Source organism: Xenopus tropicalis, chromosome 7 (genome assembly GCF_000004195.4).
Source record: "Xenopus tropicalis strain Nigerian chromosome 7, UCB_Xtro_10.0, whole genome shotgun sequence".
NCBI classification, from domain to species: domain Eukaryota; kingdom Metazoa; phylum Chordata; class Amphibia; order Anura; family Pipidae; genus Xenopus; species Xenopus tropicalis.
The window spans coordinates 131,465,058-131,488,128 of NC_030683.2; the positions used below are offsets into that span (position 1 = coordinate 131,465,058).

The 23,071-nt window shown below is 51.0% G+C and overlaps 1 protein-coding gene across 1 annotated transcript; it reads left to right on the forward strand.

Moving 5' to 3' along the window:
* Positions 1-1,703: 1,703 nt before the first annotated feature.
* On the forward strand, positions 1,704-21,928 carry fam131c (family with sequence similarity 131 member C). The gene is made up of 6 exons (XM_031906422.1): positions 1,704-2,166; positions 16,363-16,520; positions 17,782-17,875; positions 20,218-20,400; positions 20,507-20,617; positions 21,344-21,928. Exons 1-6 carry the CDS (start codon positions 2,118-2,120, stop codon positions 21,673-21,675), a joined length of 927 nt encoding a protein of 308 aa, XP_031762282.1. The 5' UTR covers positions 1,704-2,117; the 3' UTR covers positions 21,676-21,928.
* Positions 21,929-23,071: the final 1,143 nt, after the last annotated feature.

Here is a 23,071-nt window from a genome sequence, read left to right on the forward strand (position 1 = left end):
CTGACAGGGATGTAGCAGCAATGCCCGGGCTGTTCCTGCCAGAACCCTATGTACTAGAGACTCTGTGCCTACAGGTGCCCAAATGGGTCATGGCTGGAGTTTGCACCAGCGCTGCCCCAGGGAAAGCCTTGTGGGGTCTCAGTGGGGTCTTCTAGCCCCCCCGCTCCCTGGGCAGATGCCCAATTCGACCAATCTGTAAGCGGATAGGCTGCGAGGCTGAAGGGCAATGAAAGGTGCAGGATCAATGATTCAATGAGACTGAGGCCCCGGGGCCCTTCCCTGAATCAGCAGCCGCCACTCCTTTGCCTTTAATAAAAGAAATAAGGAGGTGTCAACTTTCCCTTTGCTTCTTTGGTTACTGTGAGAGCGGCCATGCTGCTGGCTCGAGGGGCGGGGCTTGGTGCCAGGAGTGATGTCATCAATGTGAGACTTAGGGCAGAGCTACAAACCCCTCCTCCCATTAATATCCATTCATTCCCTGCACTGCTGGTTCTGACTCCTGATACAACTCCCCAATATCCATTCATCCCTCATTCTCACTGGGTTTATAGTTATGTGTAACTGTCACTGTGTCTGTCCCTTTCCCTTCCCTGCACTGCTGGTTCTGACTCCTGATACAACTCCCCAATACCCATTCATTCCTCATTCTCACTGGGTTTATAGTTATGTGTAACTGTCACTGTGTCTGTCCCTTTCCCTTCCCTGCACTGCTGGTTCCGACTCCTGATACAACTCCCCAATATCCATTCATTCCTCATTCTCACTGGGTTTATAGTTATGTGTAACTGTCACTGTGTCTGTCCCTTTCCCTTCCCTGCACTGCTGGTTCTGACTCCTGATACAACTCCCCAATACCCATTCATTCCTCATTCTCACTGGGTTTATAGTTATGTGTAACTGTCACTGTGTCTGTCCCTTTCCCTTCTCTGCACTGCTGGTTCTGACTCCTGATACAACTCCCCAATATCCATTCATTCCTCATTCTCACTGGGTTTATAGTTATGTGTAACTGTCACTGTGTCTGTCCCTTTCCCTTCCCTGCACTGCTGGTTCTGACTCCTGATACAACTCCCCAATATCCATTCATTCCTCATTCTCACTGGGTTTATAGTTATGTGTAACTGTCACTGTGTCTGTCCCTTTCCCTTCCCTGCACTGCTGGTTCTGACTCCTGATACAACTCCCCAATATCCATTCATCCCTCATTCTCACTGGGTTTATAGTTATGTGTAACTGTCACTGTGTCTGTCCCTTTCCCTTCCCTGCACTGCTGGTTCTGACTCCTGATACAACTCCCCAATATCCATTCATCCCTCATTCTCACTGGGTTTATAGTTATGTGTAACTGTCACTGTGTCTGTCCCTTTCCCTGCACTGCTGGTTCTGACTCCTGATACAACTCTTGGCCTTGCCCCCTTCACCCCACCCTTGCTGAGGAACAAAAGCCCAGAGTGGCAGAATCACAATTCCAGACTAAAGGGCACAATGACCCAAACTGAATAAAGGGAAAAGCCTCAGGTTGCCGGCCCCTGGCATACAGCTTGTGCCTGCCCCCCCGGCACAATCATACATGGAGGTGCCAAGCCTGTTGCTGGCAGAGTCCGAATCCAAAGCAACCCCCCAGCACTGACAGGGTTAATCCCCACCCACCCCATGGCAACAGCTGCTTCACCTACACGAATAAAAGGGAAAGCAAAGGGGCTCGTCAGCGAGACGTTGGCAGCTCCTGCGAGACACCTCCCAGAGACAGCAGGCAGAATGGGAAGGGGTGGTGACATCCAGCACAGACAGTCTGAGAGTCTCTGAGCAACAGCCGCATCCAACGTGACCACTCTCGTCCCCCCCTTCCCATTATTCCCAGTACAATCCAAACCCACAGACACGTATGCAGAGCCCCTCTCTCACCCCCACTCACTGCCCCTGCCATGTCTGTCTGCCACTCTGCCAACCACTGCCAGGGAACTCACACCTTGGGCTGCACGCTGCAGGGCTGGACTGCTGAGACCCCCAGTGGCACAGTGGGAATGGTGGGCAACAGAGAGTGTCGGGAAGGTCTGTAAAGGGGAAGCGAAACCAAACAGAGGCGCCAGGGGGGATCATTCTCTGGGAGGATTTGGATGGCACAGGGCTGCCTGCCCTTCGTTATGGGATCTTGCATCTCCAAAGGTAAGTCCTTATGTTCTCTAACTGGGGGTGAAACACGGTGCTGATGGGTCCAACTACCCTCGGTATAAAGCTAAAAATGGGGCAGATTTATAGGTGGCACCGTGGGCACGACTGGGCACTGACTGGCGCTGTCATTGTGGCCTGTGGGGGTAACAAGGGGGCACAAATATGGAATATAAGGACATGGCAAGGGTTACACCCAAGTTAAGAGGGTGCACAGGTGCCCAGTACCCACAGCCCCCCCAAACGTGATGGGTAAACTGCACGGCATGCTGGGAAAGAAGCTCAAGAACACTTTTGGGTCACACTGCCGGCACCGTCTGAGCCCCCCCGTGCCCCTGTCGGGGCAATATTGGGCACATACTGGGTGCCTAGATCCAGTTCCGCCCAGGGAAAGGGCAACACAATTATTGGGGTTCCAGCTCCACCGGTAAAGTTTTGCCCGACCCAGTTACACATGAGATGTTCCGACTGCTGCAACAAGTAGCACCGACTCCAAGGCAAAGGGGTTGGCACAGATTCCTTCCACTTAGGGAGGCGCTGCCGGTAGCCTGGGGGCTGTTGCTAAATATGTACCCTGGCACAGTGAGGATGGAGGTGCCCAGTGTGGCACAGACCTTGTTGCCATGGCAAGGGAACGGCGGCAGCGGCACAGCCAGACAAACACATCTTGTCCTTGTTTCCCATAGAAGTGAATGGCAGCTCCGTGACCTTCTCGTCTCTGTCACTTTAAATGAGCCCGGTTGGGCTGCCATGCCAAGCAGCGGGCTCAGTTCTTACCCCTAGGGAGGGCAGAGGGGGCATTTGGCAGAAGTACAAAGGTCATATTATATGGGACAGCAAGGGTTAAATATCCTCAGTGTATCAGATACCCCCATAACCCTATTTGGGGGGCATTTGGGGGTACTGGTGCCAGGCTGTTGGTGCCACCCTATAACATGGCACTGGTTCTACCCAGGTGTAAACATTGCAATGTGGGTGCCAGCACCCTGGCAGGGACGCAAAGGGATCATTTATAGGAATGATTGTGTCTTTTAGCCAATAGCACTGCTACCTGCTGGCAGCGACACGCCCACTGATGCCCTTTGCCCACCTGTGTCCTGGCGCAAGGGGCAAGTGTGACATGTGACCAAAGAGAAACCCTGAACAGGTAGATTCTAAAGTGGGTGGCATTAAAAGGGTTAAAGGAGATAATCGCTGTATAATGAGTTTTTTTTTATTTACTTTAATGGAATTAACGATAATTTGCAGTTGGTCGGTATTTCTGTTTCTTTCTCCTCAGCTCTCCAGCCTAGAAATTACCGTTTTATCTGGTTTCTAGGGTCACACTGACCCTAGCAACCAGGCGTTGGTTTAGATACCAACATTGCTGAGACAGAAGACCCAAAACCTATTCAACTGAATGAGAATAAAAAGCAAATAAATCACTAATGGTAAATAACAATATGGGCGGCACGGGGGTCAGTGGGGGCACGGGGGTCAGTGGGGGCACGGGGGTCAGTGGGGGCACTGGGATCCTGGGTTGATTCCGCCCAGGGCACTGTCTGCGAGGAGTTTGTATGTTCTTCCCGTGTCTGTGTGTATGTTCCGCCCACACGTCAAGAACAAACAGGCAGGTTCATTGGCTCCCCATAAAAATTTTCTCTCTGTGCATGAATGTGATAGGGCCCTTAGATTGTAAGCTCACTGGGGCAGGGACTGATGGGAATGGGATAGGGCCCTTAGAGTGTAAGCTCACTGGGGCAGGGACTGATGGGAATGGGATAGGGGCCTTAGATTGTAAGCTCACTGGGGCAGGGGCTGATGGGAATGGGATAGGGACCTTAGATTGTAAGCTCACTGGGGCAGGGACTGATGGGAATGGGATAGGGCCCTTAGAGTGTAAGCTCACTGGGGCAGGGACTGATGGGAATGTGATAGGGCCCTTAGAGTGTAAGCTCACTGGGGCAGGGACTGATGGGAATGGGATAGGGCCCTTAGAGTGTAAGCTCACTGGGGCAGGGACTGATGGGAATGTGATAGGGACCTTAGATTGTAAGCACACTGGGGCAGGGACTGATGGGAATGGGATAGGGCCCTTAGAGTGTAAGCTCACTGGGGCAGGGACTGATGGGAATGTGATAGGGCCCTTAGAGTGTAAGCTCACTGGGGCAGGGACTGATGGGAATGGGATAGGGCCCTTAGAGTGTAAGCTCACTGGGGCAGGGACTGATGGGAATGTGATAGGGACCTTAGATTGTAAGCTCACTGGGGCAGGGGCTGATGGGAATGGGATAGGGGCCTTAGATTGTAAGCTCACTGGGGCAGGGGCTGATGGGAATGGGATAGGGACCTTAGATTGTAAGCTCACTGGGGCAGGGACTAATGGGAATGGGATAGGGACCTTAGATTGTAAGCTCACTGGGGCAGGGACTGATGGGAATGGGATAGGGACCTTAGATTGTAAGCTCACTGGGGCAGGGGCTGATGGGAATGTGATAGGGACCTTAGATTGTAAGCTCACTGGGGGCAGGGACTGATGGGAATGGGATAGGGGACCTTAGATTGTAAGCTCACTGGGGCAGGGACTGATGGGAATGGATAGGGACCTTAGATTGTAAGCTCACTGGGGCATGGACTGATGGGAATGTGATAGGGACCTTAGATTGTAAGCTCACTGGGGCAGGGACTGATATGAATGGATAGGGACCTTAGATTGTAAGCTCACTGGGGCAGGGGTTGATTGGGAATGTGATAGGGACCTTAGATTGTAAGCTCACTGGGGCAGGGACTGATGGAATGGATCTTAATTGTAAGCTCACTGGGGCAGGGACTGATGGGAATGGGATAGGGACCTTAGATTGTAAGCTCACTGGGGCAGGGGCTGATGGGAATGTGATAGGGGCCTTAGATGTAAGCTCACTGGGGCAGGGGCTGATGGGAATGTGATAGGGGCCTTAGATTGTAAGCTCACTGGGGCAGGGACTGATGGGAATGGGACAGGGACCTTAGATTGTAAGCTCACTGGGGCAGGGGCTGATGGGAATGGGATAGGGACCTTAGATTGTAAGCTCACTGGGGCAGGGACTTATGGGAATGGGATAGGCACCTTAGATTGTAAGCTCACTGGGGAAGGGGCTGATGGGAATGGGATAGGGGACCATAGATTGTAAGCTCACTGGGGAAGGGGCTGATGGGAAATGGGATAGGGGCCTTAGATTGTAAGCTCACTGAGGCAGGGACTGATGGGAATGTGATAGGGGCCTTAGATTGTAAGCTCACTGGGGCAGGGACTGATGGGAATGGGACAGGGACCTTAGATTGTAAGCTCACTGGGGCAGGGGCTGATGGGAATGGGATAGGGACCTTAGATTGTAAGCTTCACTGGGGCAGGGACTTATGGGAATGGGATAGGCACCTTAGATTGTAAGCTCACTGGGGAAGGGGCTGATGGGAATGGGATAGGGACCATAGATTGTAAGCTCACTGGGGAAGGGGCTGATGGGAATGGGATAGGGACCATAGATTGTAAGCTCACTGAGGCAGGGACTGATGGAAATGTGATAGGGCCCTTAGATTGTAAGCTCACTGGGGCAGGGACTAATGGGAATGGGATAGGGACCTTAGATTGTAAGCTCACTGGGGCAGGGGCTGATGGGAATGGGATAGGGACCTTGGATTGTAAGCTCACTGGGGCAGGGGCTGATGGGAATGGGATAGGGACCTTAGATTGTAAGCTCACTGGGGCAGGGGCTGATGGGAATGGGATAGGGACCTTAGATTGTAAGCTCACTGGGGCAGGGGCTGATGGGAATGGGATAGGGACCTTAGATTGTAAGCTCACTGGGGCAGGGGCTGATGGGAATGGGATAGGGACCTTAGATTGTAAGCTCACTGGGGCAGGGGCTGATGGGAATGGGATAGGGACCTTAGATTGTAAGCTCACTGGGGCAGGGGCTGATGGGAATGTGATAGGGACCTTAGATTGTAAGCTCACTGGGGCAGGGACTGATGGGAATGGGATAGGGACCATAGATTGTAAGCTCACTGGGGCAGGGACTGATGGGATTGGGATAGGGACCTTAGATTGTAAGCTCACTGGGGCAGGGACTTATGGGAATGGGATAGGCACCTTAGATTGTAAGCTCACTGGGGAAGGGGCTGATGGGAATGGGATAGGGACCATAGATTGTAAGCTCACTGGGGAAGGGGCTGATGGGAATGGGATAGGGACCATAGATTGTAAGCTCACTGAGGCAGGGACTGATGGAAATGTGATAGGGCCCTTAGATTGTAAGCTCACTGGGGAAGGGACTAATGGGAATGGGATAGGGACCTTAGATTGTAAGCTCCCTGGGGCAGGGGCTGATGGGAATGGGATAGGGACCTTGGATTGTAAGCTCACTGGGGCAGGGGCTGATGGGAATGGGATAGGGACCTTAGATTGTAAGCTCACTGGGCAGGGGCTGATGGGAATGGGATAGGACCTTAGATTGTAAGCTCACTGGGGCAGGGGCTGATGGGAATGGGATAGGGACCTTAGATTGTAAGCTCACTGGGGCAGGGGGCTGATGGGAATGGGATAGGGACCTTAGATTGTAAGCTCACTGGGCAGGGGCTGATGGGAATGGGATAGGGACCTTAGATTGTAAGCTCACTGGGGCAGGGGCTGATGGGAATGTGATAGGGACCTTAGATTGTAAACTCACTGGGGCAGGGACTGATGGGAATGGGATAGGGACCATAGATTGTAAGCTTCACTGGGGCAGGGACTGATGGGAATGGGACAGGGACCTTAGATTGTAAGCTCACTGGGGCAGGGACTGATGGGAATGGGATAGGGACCTTAGATTGTAAGCTCACTGGGGCAGGGGCTGATGGGAATGGGATAGGGACCTTAGATTGTAAGCTCACTGGGGCCAGGGACTGATGGGAATGGGATAGGGACCTTAGATTGTAAGCTCACTGGGGCAGTGGCTGATGGGGAATGTGATAGGGACCTTAGATTTGTAAGCTCACTGGGGCAGGGGACTGATGCGAATGGATAGGGACCTTAGATTGTAACTCACTTGGGCAGGGACTGATGAATGGGGATAGGGACCTTTAGAATTGGTAGCTCACTGGGCAGGGGGCTGAGGGGAATGGATAGGACCTTAGATTGGTAAGCTCACCTGGGGAAGTGGGCTGATGGGACTGGGATAGGGACCTTAGATTGTAAGCTCACTGGGGCATGGACTGATGGGCAATGGGATAGGACCTTAGATTGTAAGCTCACTTGGGCAGGGACTGATTTGGAATGGGATAGGCACCGTTAGATGTAAGTCACGGGGCAGGGACTGATGGGAATCGAGATTAGGGACCATAGATTGTAAGCTCACTGGGGAAGGGACATGATGGTCGAAATGGGATAGGGACCTTAGATTGTTAAGCTCACTGGGCAGGGACTGATGGGAAATGGGATAGGGACCTTAGATTGTAAGCTTCACTGGGGCAGGGACTGATGGGAATGGGATAGGGACCTTAGACTGTTAAGCTCACTGTGGGCCAGGGACATGTGGGAATGGATAGGACCTTAGATTGTAAGCTCACTGGGGCAGGGGGCTTATGGAATGGATTTAGGGACCTAGATTGTAAGCTCACTGGGGCAGGGGCTTATGGGAATGCTTGATATGGGACCTTAGATGTAAGCTACTGGGGCAGGGACTGATGGGAATGGGATAGGGACCCTTAGATTGTAAGCTCACTGGGGCAGGGGCTGATGGGAATGTGATAGGGACCTTGGATTGTAGCTCACTGGGGCAGGCTCTGATGGGAATGGGATAGGGACCTTAGATTTTAAGCTCACTGTAGCACGGGCTGTGGAGAATGGATAGGGACATTAGATCGTAACGCTCACCTGGAGAGCGGGCTGATCGGGAATGTGAAGGGACCTTAGATTAAGCTCACTGGGGCAGGGACTGATGGAATGGTGAAGGACCTCTAGCATTGTAGAGCCTCACTGGGAGGCACTCGATGCAATGGGATAGGACCTTAGATCTGTAGCTTCACTGGAGGCAGGGCTGATGGGAATGGGATAGGGACCTAGATTTAACTCACTGACGGGACGATGGAAGGGATGCATGAGCGAACTGCGAGGGATAGGGAACTTCTGTAGGATTGTAGAGTGAAGCTCACCTGGGAAGGCAGGTGCTGATCGGGAATGCGGATTAGGGACTTAGATTGTAGCTCCACTGAGGCAGGGGTCTGATGGATGGATAGGGCCTTAGATTGTAAGCTCACTGGGCAGGGATCTGATGGGAATGGGATAGGGACCTTAGATTGTAACCTCCCTGCGGGCAGGACTATGGGAATGTAGGATGAGGTAAGTACGTCAGGGCATGGATGAGAGGGATTATATTAAGCTCACCTTGCGGCAGGGGCTGATGGAATGGATAGGAGACCTTAACGATGTAAGCTCACTGGGCAGGGATGTATGGATGTGATCAGGGACCTTAGATTGTAAGCTCCTGGGGCAGGGCTGCATGGGATGGATTAGGGACTTAGATTGTAAGCGTCACCCTTGGGCAAAGGGGACTGATGTTTGAATGATCGAGGACCTTAGATTGTAAGCTCACTGGGCAGAGCTGATGGAATGGGATAGGGACCTTAGATTGTAAGCCCTGCAGGGCTGTGGCTGGATAGACCTGAGAGCTCCTAACCGGGAGTGAGGAATGGGGATATAGGGGACTATAGATCTGTAATTCTCACTGGGGCAGGACTAGGGAATGGGATTAGGGACCTTAGAGTGTTAAGCTCACTGGAGGCCAGGGGCTGATTGGGAATGGGGATTAGGCACCTTAGAGTGTAAGCACCTGGGCAGGCTGATGGAATGGGATAGGGACCTTAGATTAAGCTCACTTGGGGCAGGGGCTGCATGGAATGAGATAGGACCTTAGATTGTAAGCTCACTGGGCAGGCTGGATGGAATGGGATAGGGGACCTTAGAGTGTAAGCTCACTGCAGGCAGGGGCTGAGTGGGAATGGGATAGTGACCTAGAGTGTACAGCTCACTGGGGCAGGGGCTGATGGGTAATGGATAGGACCTAGATTGTAGCTCACTGGCGACGATGGACGAAGGAGGACTAGATTCGAAGCAGGGAACTATTGGAGGATAGGACCTTAGATTGTAAGCTCACTGCAGCAGGGACTGAATGGCAATGCGAAGGACTAATCTGTAAGCTCACTGGGGCGTGGGCTTCCGAATGGGATGGATAGGGACTCTTAGATTGAACTCCACTGGGGCAGGGCTGAATGGAATGGGATTATGGACCTTAGAATTGAAGCTCACTGGGCAGGGACTATGTCCTCCATCTTGCCCTACTGTCTCCATCTTGTCCTACTGTCTCCAATCTGCTCCTACTGCTTCATCTTGCCCTACTGTCATCTTGCCCTACTGTCTCCATCTTGCCCTACTGTCCCCATCTTGTCCTTCTGTCTCCATCTCTTGCCCCTACTGTCTGCCCTACTTGTCTCCTCTGCTCTCCATCTTGCCCTACTGTCTCCATCTTGCCCTACTGTCTTGGCCATCTTGCCCTACTGTCTCCATCTTCCCTCTTTACTGTTCTCCATCTTGCCCTACTGTCCCATTCTTGTCCTCTCTGTCTCCATCTTGCCCTACTGTCTCCATCTTGCCCTACTGTCTCATCATTCTTGCTCATCTTCTTGTCGTCCATCTGTACCTACTGTCTCCATTCTTGTCTCTTCATGTCTTCCATCTATGCCCTTATGTCCCCATTCTTGTCACTTTCTGTCTCCATCTTGCCCTACTTTGCCATCTTGCCCTACTGTCTCCATCTTGCCCTACTGTCCCATCTTGCCCTACTGTCTCCATCTTGCCTACTGTCTCATCTTGCCCTACTGTCTCCATCTTGCCCTACTGTCCTCCACTCATCTCTGTTCCTACTGTCTCCATCTTGCCCTACTGTTCTCCATTCTTTGCCCCTACTGTCTCCATCTTGTCCTACTGTCTCCATCTTGTCCCACATGTCTCCACTTGCCTACTGTCTCCATCTTTGCCTTACGGTCTCCATCTTGCTTCCTACTTGTTCCCATCTTGTCTACTGTCTCCATCTTGCCTTACTGTCTCCACTTGCCCTCACTGTATCTTCCTATCTTCTCCTCTTGCCCTACTGTCTCCATCTTGTCCTACTGTCTCCATCTTGCCCTACTGTCTCCATCTTGCCCTACTGTCTCCATCTTCCCTACTCTCTCTACTCTCTTGCCCTACTGTCTCCATCTTGTCCTACTGTCTCCATCTTGTCCTACTGTCTCCATCTTTGCCCCTCACTGCTCTCTATCTTGCCCTACTGTCTCCATCTTGCTCCTACTGTCTCCATCTTGCCTCCCTACTGTCTCCATCTGCCTCTACTTGTCTCCATCTATGCCCTACTGTCTCCATCTTGCCTACTAGTCTCCATCCTATGTTCGCTACTGTCTCCATCTTGCCTTTACTCGTCTCCATCTTGCTACTGTCTCCATCTTCTCCTACTGTCTCCATCTTGCCCTACTGTCTCATCTTGCCCTACTGTCTCCATCTTGCCTACTGTCTCCATTCTTGTCCTACTGTTCTCCATCTTGCCCTACTGCTCCATCTTGCCCTACTGCTCTTCCACGTTCACTTGCCCTACTGTCTCCATCTTGCCCTCCTACTGTCTCCATCTTGTCCTACTGTCTCCTATCTTTGTGCCCTACTGTCTCCATTCTTGTTCCCTATAACTTCCCTCTCCCATCTTGTCCTACTGTCTCCATCCTTGTCCCTACTGTCTCCATCTTGTCCTTACTGTTCTCCATCTTGCCTACTGTCTCTATCTTGCACCTACTGTCTCCATCTTGTCTCTGTCTTCCATTCTTTACCTACTGTCTCCATCTTGCCCTACTGTCTCCATCTGTGCCCCTACTGCTCTCCATGTCTTGCCCTACTGTCTCCATTCTGCCTACCCTGTCTCCATCTTTCCCTACTGTCTCCATCTTGCCCTACTGTCTCCACTTGCCTACTGTTTCTCCATCTCTGTCTCTACTGTTCTCCATCTTTCCCTCTGTCCACTGTCCTACCTGTCCCATCTCCCTCTAGTCTCTGCCCTACTGTCTCCATCTCCTTGCCCTTACTGTCTCCAATCTTGACCCTACTATGTCTCCATCTGTCGACCTACTACTAGTCTCCATCTTGCCTACTGTTCTCCATTCTTGCTCTACTGTCTCCATTCTTCTCCTACTGTCTCCATCTTGCCCTACTTCTCTATCTTGCCCTACTGCTCTCCCCCCACTTGTCCTACTGTCTCATCTTACCCTACGTCTCCATCTTGCCTCTGTCTCCATCTTGCCTACTGTCCCATCTACTGTCTCCATCATTACCTTACTTGTCTCCATCTTGCCTACTGTCTCCATCTTTGTCCTTACTGTCTCCATCTTGCCCTACTGTCTCCATCTTAGTCTCTGCTCCTATCTTGTCCTACTGTCTCCATCTTGCCCTACTGTATCTCATCTTGCCTTACTGTCTCCATTCTGCTACTGTCTCATCTTTGCCCTACTAGTCTCCATCTTGCCTACTGTCTCCATCTTGCCTACTGTCCCCATCTTGCCCTACTCGTCTCCATCTTGCCCTACTGTCCTCCATCTTGCCTTACTGTCTCCATCTTGCCACTCCTCTTGCCCTACTGTCTCATCTTGCCCTACTGTCTCCATCTTGCCCTACTGTCTCCATCTTGCCACCTGCTGTCTCCATCTTGCCCTACTGTCTCCATCTTGCCCTACTGTCTCCATCTTGCCCATACTGTTCTCATCTTGCCCTAGCCCACATGTCTCCATCTTGCCCTACTGTCCCATCTTGCCCTACTGTCTCCATCTTGCCTACTGTCCCCATCTTGTGCCTAACTGTCTCCATCTTGCCCTACTGTCTCCATCTTGTCCTACTGTCTCCATCTTGCTCCTACTGTCTCCATCTGCCCTCCATCTTGCCCTTGTCTCATCTTGTCTACTGTCTCCATCTTGCCCTACTGTCTTCCACTTGCCCTATGTCTCCATCTTGCCCTACTGTCTCCATCTTGCCTACTGTCTCCCTCTGTGTCCTACTGCTCCATCTTGCCCTGACCTGTCTCCATACTTGCCCATCTACTGTCTTCCTATCGTTCCCTACTGTCTCCATCCTGTCCCTACCTGTCATCTCCCTCTGTGCCTACTGTCTCCATTTTCGCCCTACTGTCTCTCATCTTGCCCTACTGTCTCCATCTTGCCTACTGTCTCCCATCTGTCTCCTTTCGCATCTGCCCTACTGTCTCCATCTTGCCCTACTGTCTCCATCTTGCCCTCACTGTCTCCATCGCCCTACTGTCTCCATCTGCCCTACTGATCTACCATCTTCGTACTGCACTACTGTCCTCTCTTGCCCTACTGTCTCCATCTTGCCCTACTGTCTCCATCTTGTCCTACTGTCTCCATCTCATGCACTCCTATCTGTCTCCATCTTGCCCTACTGTCTCCAATCCTGTCCTACTGTCTCCATCTTCGTCTACTGTCTCCATCTTGCACCTACTGTCTCTCATCCTTGCCTACTGTCTCCATCTTGCCTACTGTCTCTCCATCTTTGCCCTCACTGTCTCCATCTTGCCTACTGTCTCCCATGCTTGACTTCCTACTGTCCCATCTTGCCCTATCCTGTCTCCATCTTGCCCTACTGTCTCCATCTCGTCCTACTGTCTCCATTCTTGTCCTACTGTCTCCATCTACTGCCCTACTGTCTCCATCTTGCCCTATACTGATCTCCATCTTGCCCTTTACTGTCTCCATCTTGCCACGGCTCTCTCACTCTTGCCCTCACTGTCTCCATCTTGCCCTACCAATACTACCTACTTGTAACATCATATCCCATCACTGTCGAACCATTAGCCTATTCTCCATTCATCCCTACTGTCTCCATCTTCTCCCGCTACATCTGCCCTACTTCTATCTGCTCAACGTCTCATCTTGCCGTCGTCCCATCTTTGCCTACTCGTCTCCAATACTTGCTTTCCCTGTATGAGTGGTTAACGTACATTCTTGCCAAACAAATTGCCCCTGAGGGCACTTGTGCCAGGGCGAGCCCATGTTTGACATGAATTTAGCATTCTGTGAACTAGATACACGCAGACTTTTGCAGTGGTCTTGATTCGCTTACTACCCCCCCTTAACCCCCTGTAATTCAGATTGTACACACCACTGTGAATTCTCTTTTGTGGATATAATATAAAGGCGCCACGGGGCCCCACAGCATAACGGCAGAACAAAGATGGGGGGGATCATGTGACTCATGAGTAATGTGGCCCCTGCAGGAGCCCCGGCTGAATCCGCCCAATGGCAGTGCCCTGAGCCTCATTCTCATCATTAACCTTTGTTATAGATACAATTTCCTTTCAGATGTTGCACCTGGGGCCCCGGAGAGGGAGGGGCCACAACCTCCAATTGGCTCATTTATTAGTAACTACAGGTGACAGATATGGGGGAGGGGGAAACAGTAGCAGTGATACTAAAGGGGATATAAACCCAAAATATGATTTTGCCCAATGAAAGAAAATATAATTGTGTCTGTCTGTCCCTTTCCCTTCCCTGCACTGCTGGTTCTGACTCCTGATACAACTCCCCAATATCCATTCATTCCTCATTCTCACTGGGTTTATAGTTATGTGTAACTGTCACTGTGTCTGTCCCTTTCCCTTCCCTGCACTGCTGGTTCTGACTCCTGATACAACTCCCCAATACCCATTCATTCCTCATTCTCACTGGGTTTATAGTTATGTGTAACTGTCACTGTGTCTGTCCCTTTCCCTGCACTGCTGGTTCTGACTCCTGATACAACTCCCCAATACCCATTCATCCCTCATTCTCACTGGGTTTATAGTTATGTGTAACTGTCACTGTGTCTGTCCTTTCCCTTCCCTGCACTGCTGGTTCTGACTCCTGATACAACTCCCCCAATATCCATTCATTCCTCATTCTCACTGGGTTTATAGTTATGTGTAACTGTCACTGTGTCTGTCCCTTTCCCTTCCCTGCACTGCTGGTTCTGACTCCTGATACAACTCCCCAATATCCATTCATTCCTCATTCTCACTGGGTTTACAGTTATGTGTAACTGTCACTGTGTCTGTCCCTTTCCCTGCACTGCTGGTTCTGACTCCTGATACAACTCCCCAATATCCATTCATTCCTCATTCTCACTGGGTTTATAGTTATGTGTAACTGTCACTGTGTCTGTCCCTTTCCCTTCCCTGCACTGCTGGTTCTGACTCCTGATACAACTCCCCAATATCCATTCATTCCTCATTCTCACTGGGTTTATAGTTATGTGTAACTGTCACTGTGTCTGTCCCTTTCCCTTCCCTGCACTGCTGGTTCTGACTCCTGATACAACTCCCCAATACCCATTCATTCCTCATTCTCACTGGGTTTATAGTTATGTGTAACTGTCACTGTGTCTGTCCCTTTCCCTGCACTGCTGGTTCTGACTCCTGATACAACTCCCCAATACCCATTCATCCTCATTCTCACTGGGTTTATAGTTATGTGTAACTGTCACTGTGTCTGTCCCTTTCCCTTCCCTGCACTGCTGGTTCTGACTCCTGATACAACTCCCCAATATCCATTCATTCCTCATTCTCACTGGGTTATAGTTATGTGTAACTGTCACTGTGTCTGTCCCTTTCCCTTCCCTGCACTGCTGGTTCTGACTCCTGATACAACTCCCCAATATCCATTCATTCCTCATTCTCACTGGGTTTACAGTTATGTGTAACTGTCACTGTGTCTGTCCCTTTCCCTGCACTGCTGGTTCTGACTCCTGATACAACTCCCCAATACCCATTCATCCCTCATTCTCACTGGGTTTATAGTTATGTGTAACTGTCACTGTGTCTGTCCCTTTCCCTTCCCTGCACTGCTGGTTCTGACTCCTGATACAACTCCCCAATATCCATTCATTCCTCATTCTCACTGGGTTTATAGTTATGTGTAACTGTCACTGTGTCTGTCCTTTCCCTTCCCTGCACTGCTGGTTCTGACTCCTGATACAACTCCCCAATATCCATTCATCCCTCATTCTCACTGGGTTTATAGTTATGTGTAACTGTCACTGTGTCTGTCCCTTTCCCTTCTCTGCACTGCTGGTTCTGACTCCTGATACAACTCCCCAATATCCATTCATCCCTCATTCTCACTGGGTTTATAGTTATGTGTAACTGTCACTGTGTCTGTCCCTTTCCCTTCCCTGCACTGCTGGTTCTGACTCCTGATACAACTCCCCAATACCCATTCATCCCTCATTCTCACTGGGTTTATAGTTATGTGTAACTGTCACTGTGTCTGTCCCTTTCCCTTCCCTGCACTGCTGGTTCTGACTCCTGATACAACTCCCCAATACCCATTCATTCCTCATTCTCACTGGGTTTATAGTTATGTGTAACTGTCACTGTGTCTGTCCCTTTCCCTTCCCTGCACTGCTGGTTCTGACTCCTGATACAACTCCCCAATATCCATTCATCCCTCATTCTCACTGGGTTTATAGTTATGTGTAACTGTCACTGTGTCTGTCCCTTTCCCTTCTCTGCACTGCTGGTTCTGACTCCTGATACAACTCCCCAATACCCATTCATCCCTCATTCTCACTGGGTTTATAGTTATGTGTAACTGTCACTGTGTCTGTCCCTTTCCCTTCTCTGCACTGCTGGTTCTGACTCCTGATACAACTCCCCAATATCCATTCATCCCTCATTCTCACTGGGTTTATAGTTATGTGTAACTGTCACTGTGTCTGTCCCTTTCCCTTCCCTGCACTGCTGGTTCTGACTCCTGATACAACTCCCCAATACCCATTCATCCCTCATTCTCACTGGGTTTATAGTTATGTGTAACTGTCACTGTGTCTGTCCCTTTCCCTTCCCTGCACTGCTGGTTCTGACTCCTGATACAACTCCCCAATACCCATTCATCCCTCATTCTCACTGGGTTTATAGTTATGTGTAACTGTCACTGTGTCTGTCCCTTTCCCTTCCCTGCACTGCTGGTTCTGACTCCTGATACAACTCCCCAATATCCATTCATTCCTCATTCTCACTGGGTTTATAGTTATGTGTAACTGTCACTGTGTCTGTCCCTTTCCCTTCCCTGCACTGCTGGTTCTGACTTGCTACTGACACTGTCCCTCCCTTGCAGAGTTCTTCTTCAGTGGCCAAAAGGAGATTCACTTGTCCAACAATATCACAAAGTCAGCGTCCCCCCCAGTGTCTGCACCGGCCCCCTGTCCCCCAGGGGATCCAGCACCAACAGAAAGTCCTGATGAGGAAGAGGATGAAGATGACGAGATGGGAAAGGTAAGAAAATAATTGCTATAAGCCCATCTATGGGGCTATTCCAATATCCCCCAGTACTTACCCAGGTACAGAGCTCTGATTCTCTGTACTTCCTGCTCCTGGGCTGCTCTCTTTCCCATGGTCAGACAGGAACCCCCCCTGGGTAAGTGAATCCAATCTCCCCCAGTACTTACCCAGGTACAGAGCTCTGATTCTCTGTACTTCCTGCTCCTGGGCTGCTCTCTTTCCCATGGTCAGACAGGAACCCCCCCTGGGTAAGTGAATCCAATCTCCCCCCAGTACTTACCCAGGTACAGAGCTCTGATTCTCTGTACTTCCTGCTCCTGGGCTGCTCTCTTTCCCATGGTCAGACAGGAACCCCCCCTGGGTAAGTGAATCCAATCTCCCCCCAGTACTTACCCAGGTACAGAGCTCTGATTCTCTGTACTTCCTGCTCCTGGGCTGCTCTCTTTCCCATGGTCAGACAGGAACCCCCCCTGGGTAAGTGAATCCAATCTCCCCCCAGTACTTACCCAGGTACAGAGCTCTGATTCTCTGTACTTCCTGCCCTGGGCTGCTCTCTTTCCCATGGTCAGACAGGAACCCCCCCTGGGTAAGTGAATCCAATCTCCCCCCCAGTACTTACCCAGGTACAGAGCTCTGATTCTCTGTACTTCCTGCCCCTGGGCTGCTCTCTTTCCCATGGTCAGGCAGGAACCTCCCCCTGGGTAAGTGAATCCAATCTCCCCCCAGTACTTACCCAGGTACAGAGCTCTGATTCTCTGTACTTTCTGCTCCTGGGCTGCTCTCTTTCCCATGGTCAGACAGGAACCCCCCCTGGGTAAGTGAATCCAATCTCCCCCCAGTACTTACCCAGGTACAGAGCTCTGATTCTCTGTACTTCCTGCTCCTGGGCTGCTCTCTTTCCATGGTCAGACAGGAACCCCCCTGGGTAAGTGAATCCAATCTCCCCCCAGTACTTACCCAGGTACAGAGCTCTGATTCTCTGTACTTCCTGCTCCTGGGCTGCTCTCTTTCCCATGGTCAGGCAGGAACCTCCCCCTGGGTAAGTGAATCCAATCCCCCCCAGTACTTACCCAGGTACAGAGCTCTGATTCTCTGTACTTCCTGCTCCTGGGCTGCTCTCTTTCCCATGGTCAGGCAGGAACCTCCCCCTGGGTAAGTGAATCCAATCTCCCCCAATACTGACCAATAACAGAATTTAGTTTAGTTACTGCCCCATTCATACATTGGGTTTAATGGTTCTGTTCTGGCCCAACAGAAATGCTTCAAGTCTCCCAATGGGTTTTTGTGCGAATCCAAGGAAAACGCCAGCAATTACAACATCGCAGAACTCGCCACCTCATCGCTTACGGGTATGTGGGAGCCTGTGATTGGCTTCAGGGGGACATGTGACTTTGACTTGATTGGGACCCAGAGTATCAGAACCCAATATTTGTTTTTAATTTAAAGAGACAGTGTTCACCAAAAAACTCCTTTTTACTAAAATGATCACAATTAAACGGGGTGTGTACTGTCCCTTTAAGAATGAGGGGTTTTAATAAAGCAGTTGTATTAGATGCCCCGGGGCATTTAATGAGTTACCCCAAGGGCCAAAGTTTCCTGCCCCAGGATCAGAACCCCATTAGGTCAGAGACCTGCACCTATTATACGAATACAAACTTAGCCTTGATACAAATATGTCTACTAGTTGCTATAGCCACTGACCCTGGCAACCAAACAGCCTTGTATGTATACATTGTGGGAGTTGTAGTTCAGCAACATCTCAGTGGGTTGCAAGTGGGACACATCCCGCCCCTCCCCCCCAGGCTTACCAGGGGTACGTGGCAGTTTTGGGAGATGCCCCAGGATGACACAGGTGGAGTCGGGCAGGAACAGGCTGGGGGGCTGCCGGGCAACATGTCAGAAATTAGCTGCGATCTAGAGACGCGCAGGGTCCGTGTTACTGTGGCAACTGCCTGGGACTCTCAGATCCCTCATTACTGGCAGTGCGACTCCCCACGCCCCTTGGGTTATTTTTGGGCTGTTCACGCTGGAAAACGTGTCGCACTGATTCCATTTCTGCTCGACCCGCGGCGCTGAGCGGCCACAGCTTTCTGCCGGAGGTGAGAGAATCCCTACGGTTTGTTTTTCAGCTGTGCAGCCTGCGGCGCGGGGCCGTGACATTATGATAGGGCGGCTCCATATATTTATGCAGGAACAGCCCCCTAAGATTCCCCTGTACTAAGCACAATTCAGCAGGAACAGCCCCCTAAGTTTGCCCATAGCCTGTACAGAGAGATACCATAAAACTATGGCACATAGGGATTCCCCTGTACTAAGCACAATTCAGCAGGAACAGCCCCTAAGTTTGCCCATAGCCTGTACAGAGAGATACCATAAAACTATGGCACATAGGGATTCCCCTGTACTAAGCACAATTCAGCAGAACAGCCCCCTAAGTTTGCTCATAGCCTGTACAGAGAGATACCATAAAACTATGGCACATAGGGATTCCCCTGTACTAAGCACAATTCAGCAGGAACAGCCCCCTAAGTTTGCTCATAGCCTGTACAGAGAGATACCATAAAACTATGGCACATAGGGATTCCCCTGTACTAAGCACAATTCAGCAGGAACAGCCCCCTAAGTTTGCTCATAGCCTGTACAGAGAGATACCATAAAACTATGGCACATAGGGATTCCCCTGTACTAAGCACAATTCAGCAGGAACAGCCCCCTAAGTTTGCCCATAGCCTGTACAGAGAGATACCATAAAACTATGGCACATAGGGATTCCCCTGTACTAAGCACAATTCAGCAGGAACAGCCCCCTAAGTTTGCTCATAGCCTGTACAGAGAGATACCATAAAACTATGGCACATAGGGATTCCCCTGTACTAGCACAATTCAGCAGGAAACAGCCCCCTAAGTTTGCTCATAGCCTGTACAGAGAGATACCATAAAACTATGGCACATAGGGATTCCCCTGTACTAAGCACAATTCAGCAGGAACAGCCTCCTAAGTTTGCTCATAGCCTGTTACAGAGAGATACCATAAAACTATGGCACATAGGGATTCCCCTGTACTAAGCACAATTCAGGCAGGAACAGCCCCCTAAGTTTGCTCATAGCCTGTACAGAGAGATACCATAAAACTATGGCACATAGGGATTCCCCTGTAGTAAGCACAATTCAGCAGGAACAGCCCCCTAAGTTTGCCCATAGCCTGTACAGAGAGATACCATAAAACTATGGCACATAGGGATTCCCCTGTACTAAGCACAATTCAGCAGGAACAGCCCCCTAAGTTTGCCCATTGTCTGTACAGAGAGATACCATAAAACTATGGCACATAGGGATTCCCCTGTACTAAGCACAATTCAGCAGGAACAGCCCCCTAAGTTTGCCCATAGCCTGTACAGAGAGGTACCATAAAGCTATGGCACATAGGGATTCCCCTGTACTAAGCACAATTCAGCAGGAACAGCCCCCTAAGTTTGCCCATAGCCTGTACAGAGAGATACCATAAAACTATGGCACATAGGGATTCCCTTGTACTAAGCACAATTCAGCAGGAACAGCCCCCTAAGTTTGCCCATAGCCTGTACAGAGAGATACCATAAAACTATGGCACATAGGGATTCCCCTGTACTAAGCACAATTCAGCAGGAACAGCCTCATACCATAAAACTAGAATTTCCCCTCACTGTTTCAGGGTTGGTGCAGACCATAAAGGACCATATAACGAAGCCGACGGCCATGGCCCGCGGGAGGGTCGCCCATCTCATAGAGTGGAAAGGCTGGAGTGCCCCCCAGTCAGGCTGGGACCACTCTCTGACTGATGATGAACATTACTCGGACCTGACGGATGAGCTGAAGGAGGCACGCTTTGCCGCAGGTACAGCCCCCCCCCCGGGCAGTTCCATTGAATTTGCCCTCCCTGAACCCCCATGGTGGGTATTTGCCTATAGGGGCAACTACTGATTCTCCCTCCTTCCGCGCAGGGGTCGCAGAGCAATTCGCCATCACGGAGGCCACACTGAGCGCCTGGTCCTCTCTGGATGATGAAGAAATGCATTTTGGGTTGGGCTCCCAGGAGGTCCCCCAGCTGCAAGGTAACTACCCCCCATTCTCCCTGGTTACTAAAGGGGATGTTCACCTTTAAATTAACTCTTAGTAGGATGTAGAGAGTGATATTCTGAGATAATGTGCTACCCATTTAGTGTAGCCTTTAATCATGGAGTGTCTGCCTATTGGCCGATATAACCATGATGATGTCACAGAGCAGTGGGTCATTGGCCGAATAGTTTCAGAATATAAAGGCTGCCAGTCTGGGCCTGGTAGATCCCTGTTCCCATAGGGCAGAGTTCCTACATTGCTGTGATTGGCCGAGCATGTATGTATATATTTCTGTGCTCCAATAGGAGGTCCCTGTGTAACTGTACTGGGTGGGGCCATTAAAGGGGCAGGTTAACTGTTACTATGTTACAGAATGGCCTATTCTTAGCAACTTTTCAGTTGGTCTTCATTTTTATATTTTTTTTTATTATTTGCCTTCCTCTTCTGAGATTTCAAATGGGGGTCACTGACCCCGGCAGCCAAACCCTATTGCTCTGTGAGGCTCCAGTTTTATTGTTACTGTTACTTTTTATTCCTTATCTTTCTATTCAGTCCCTCCCCTATTCATATACCTGTCTCTCTTTTAAACCCCTGCGTGGTTGCTAAGGTAACTTGGACCCTAGCAACCAGATAGGCGCTGAAGAAAAAGCTAAATAATCCAAAAACTACAAATAAAAAATGAAGACCAATTGCAAATTGTTCTTCTGTTTCTCCCCACTCAGACCTGGAGAGTCTGTACCTACAGGGAAGGCTGCTGAGTTACGCCCACGGCGCCGGCGGTTCGGACCTGGGTGGGAGCCTCCCCGGCCTCTCTTACTCCTCGGCCGTGTCCCTATCCGGGGCCCCCCAGCACTTGCTGCCCATGGAGAGCTGGGATGTGACCCTCCAGCCTGCGTTCCCCTGTGGGCCAATGAGCAGCAGCTCGGATAATTCCAAAGCACCAGCAGCAGGGGAGGGGGAGGCCCCCCGGGAGTCCTGCAAGCTCCGCCTCAACAACTCCCTGCACTACGTGGACAGCAGCTCCCTGTCTGAAGACGAGGTGTTCTACAACTAGGGGGGGGCCCTGATGGGGGCCACAAACTCCCTCTGATTGGCTCCTCGCCTCCTCAGAACCGGACCGGAGAAACACCCACTTGATCGGCAGCGTGAATGTCCTGAGCAACAGGGAATCCCCCCCCCCCAATAGGTTCTGAGGGGGGGTCCAATTTCACTGGATCTCAGGCCCGGTGGGACGATACCAATAACCAGCAGAACCAATTTATCTCTATTGAACTTCACTTACTGGATATTTCACGGGGGGGGGGGGGGGGGGGTCCGATTCACTTGTCTGCGTCGTGTTTTCTACATTCTTAGTGCAAATCAGCAGGGAACAGACTGTCCCTCCCGCCCCTTGTTCAACTGTAACACTCAGCATCAAGGGTTAGTCTGCCTGGCTAAACCCTGCCCATTAGGAATAGCCCCCTGGGGAAGAGAATCCTACCCCCCCCCCCCCCCCCCCCCCCCCCCCCCACACTCACTTACCCAGGTACAGAGCTCTAATTCTCTGTACTTCCTGCTCCTGGGCTGCTCTCTTTCCCATGGTCAGACAGGAACCTCCCCCTGGGTAAGTGAATCCAATCTCCCCCCAGTACTTACCCAGATACAGAGCTCTGATTCTCTGTACTTCCTGCTCCTGGGCTGCTCTCTTTCCCATGGTCAGGCAGGAACCCCCCCCTGGGTAAGTGAATCCAATCTCCCCCCAGTACTTACCCAGGTACAGAGCTCCGAGTCTCTGATTGGGTTTGCTTACCCGGGGGAATTCTTGCATGACCATGGGAAAGAGAGCAGCCCAGGAGTAGGAAGTACAGAGAATCAGAGCTCTGTACCTGGGTAAGTACTGGGGGGAGATTGGATTCACTTACCCAGGGGGAGGTTCCTGTCTGACCATGGGAAAGAGAGCAGCCCAGGAGCAGGAAGTACAGAGAATCAGAGCTCTGTACCTGGGTAAGTACTGGGGGGAGATTGGATTCACTTACCCAGGGGGAGGTTCCTGTCTGACCATGGGAAAGAGAGCAGCCCAGGAGCAGGAAGTACAGAGAATCAGAGCTCTGTACCTGGGTAAGTACTGGGGGGAGATTGGATTCACTTACCCAGGAGGAAGTTCCTGCCTGACCATGGGAAAGAGAGCAGCCCAGGAGCAGGAAGTACAGAGAATCAGAGCTCTGTACCTGGGTAAGTACTGGGGGGAGATTGGATTCACTTACCCAGGAGGAGGTTCCTGCCTGACCATGGGAAAGAGAGCAGCCCAGGAGCAGGAAGTACAGAGAATCAGAGCTCTGTACCTGGGTAAGTACTGGGGGGAGATTGGATTCACTTACCCAGGGGGAGGTTCCTGTCTGACCATGGGAAAGAGAGCAGCCCAGGAGCAGGAAGTACAGAGAATCAGAGCTCTGTACCTGGGTAAGTACTGG

Coding starts and splice junctions, on each gene's coding strand:
- fam131c (XM_031906422.1), top strand. CDS start 2,118: ATGGCACAGGGCTGCCTGCCCTTCGTTATGGGATCTTGCATCTCCAAA. Junction 20,401..20,506: donor GGAGGCACGCTTTGCCGCAG/GTACAGCCCCCC, acceptor CCTTCCGCGCAG/GGGTCGCAGAGCAATTCGCC. Junction 20,618..21,343: donor GGAGGTCCCCCAGCTGCAAG/GTAACTACCCCC, acceptor CTCCCCACTCAG/ACCTGGAGAGTCTGTACCTA.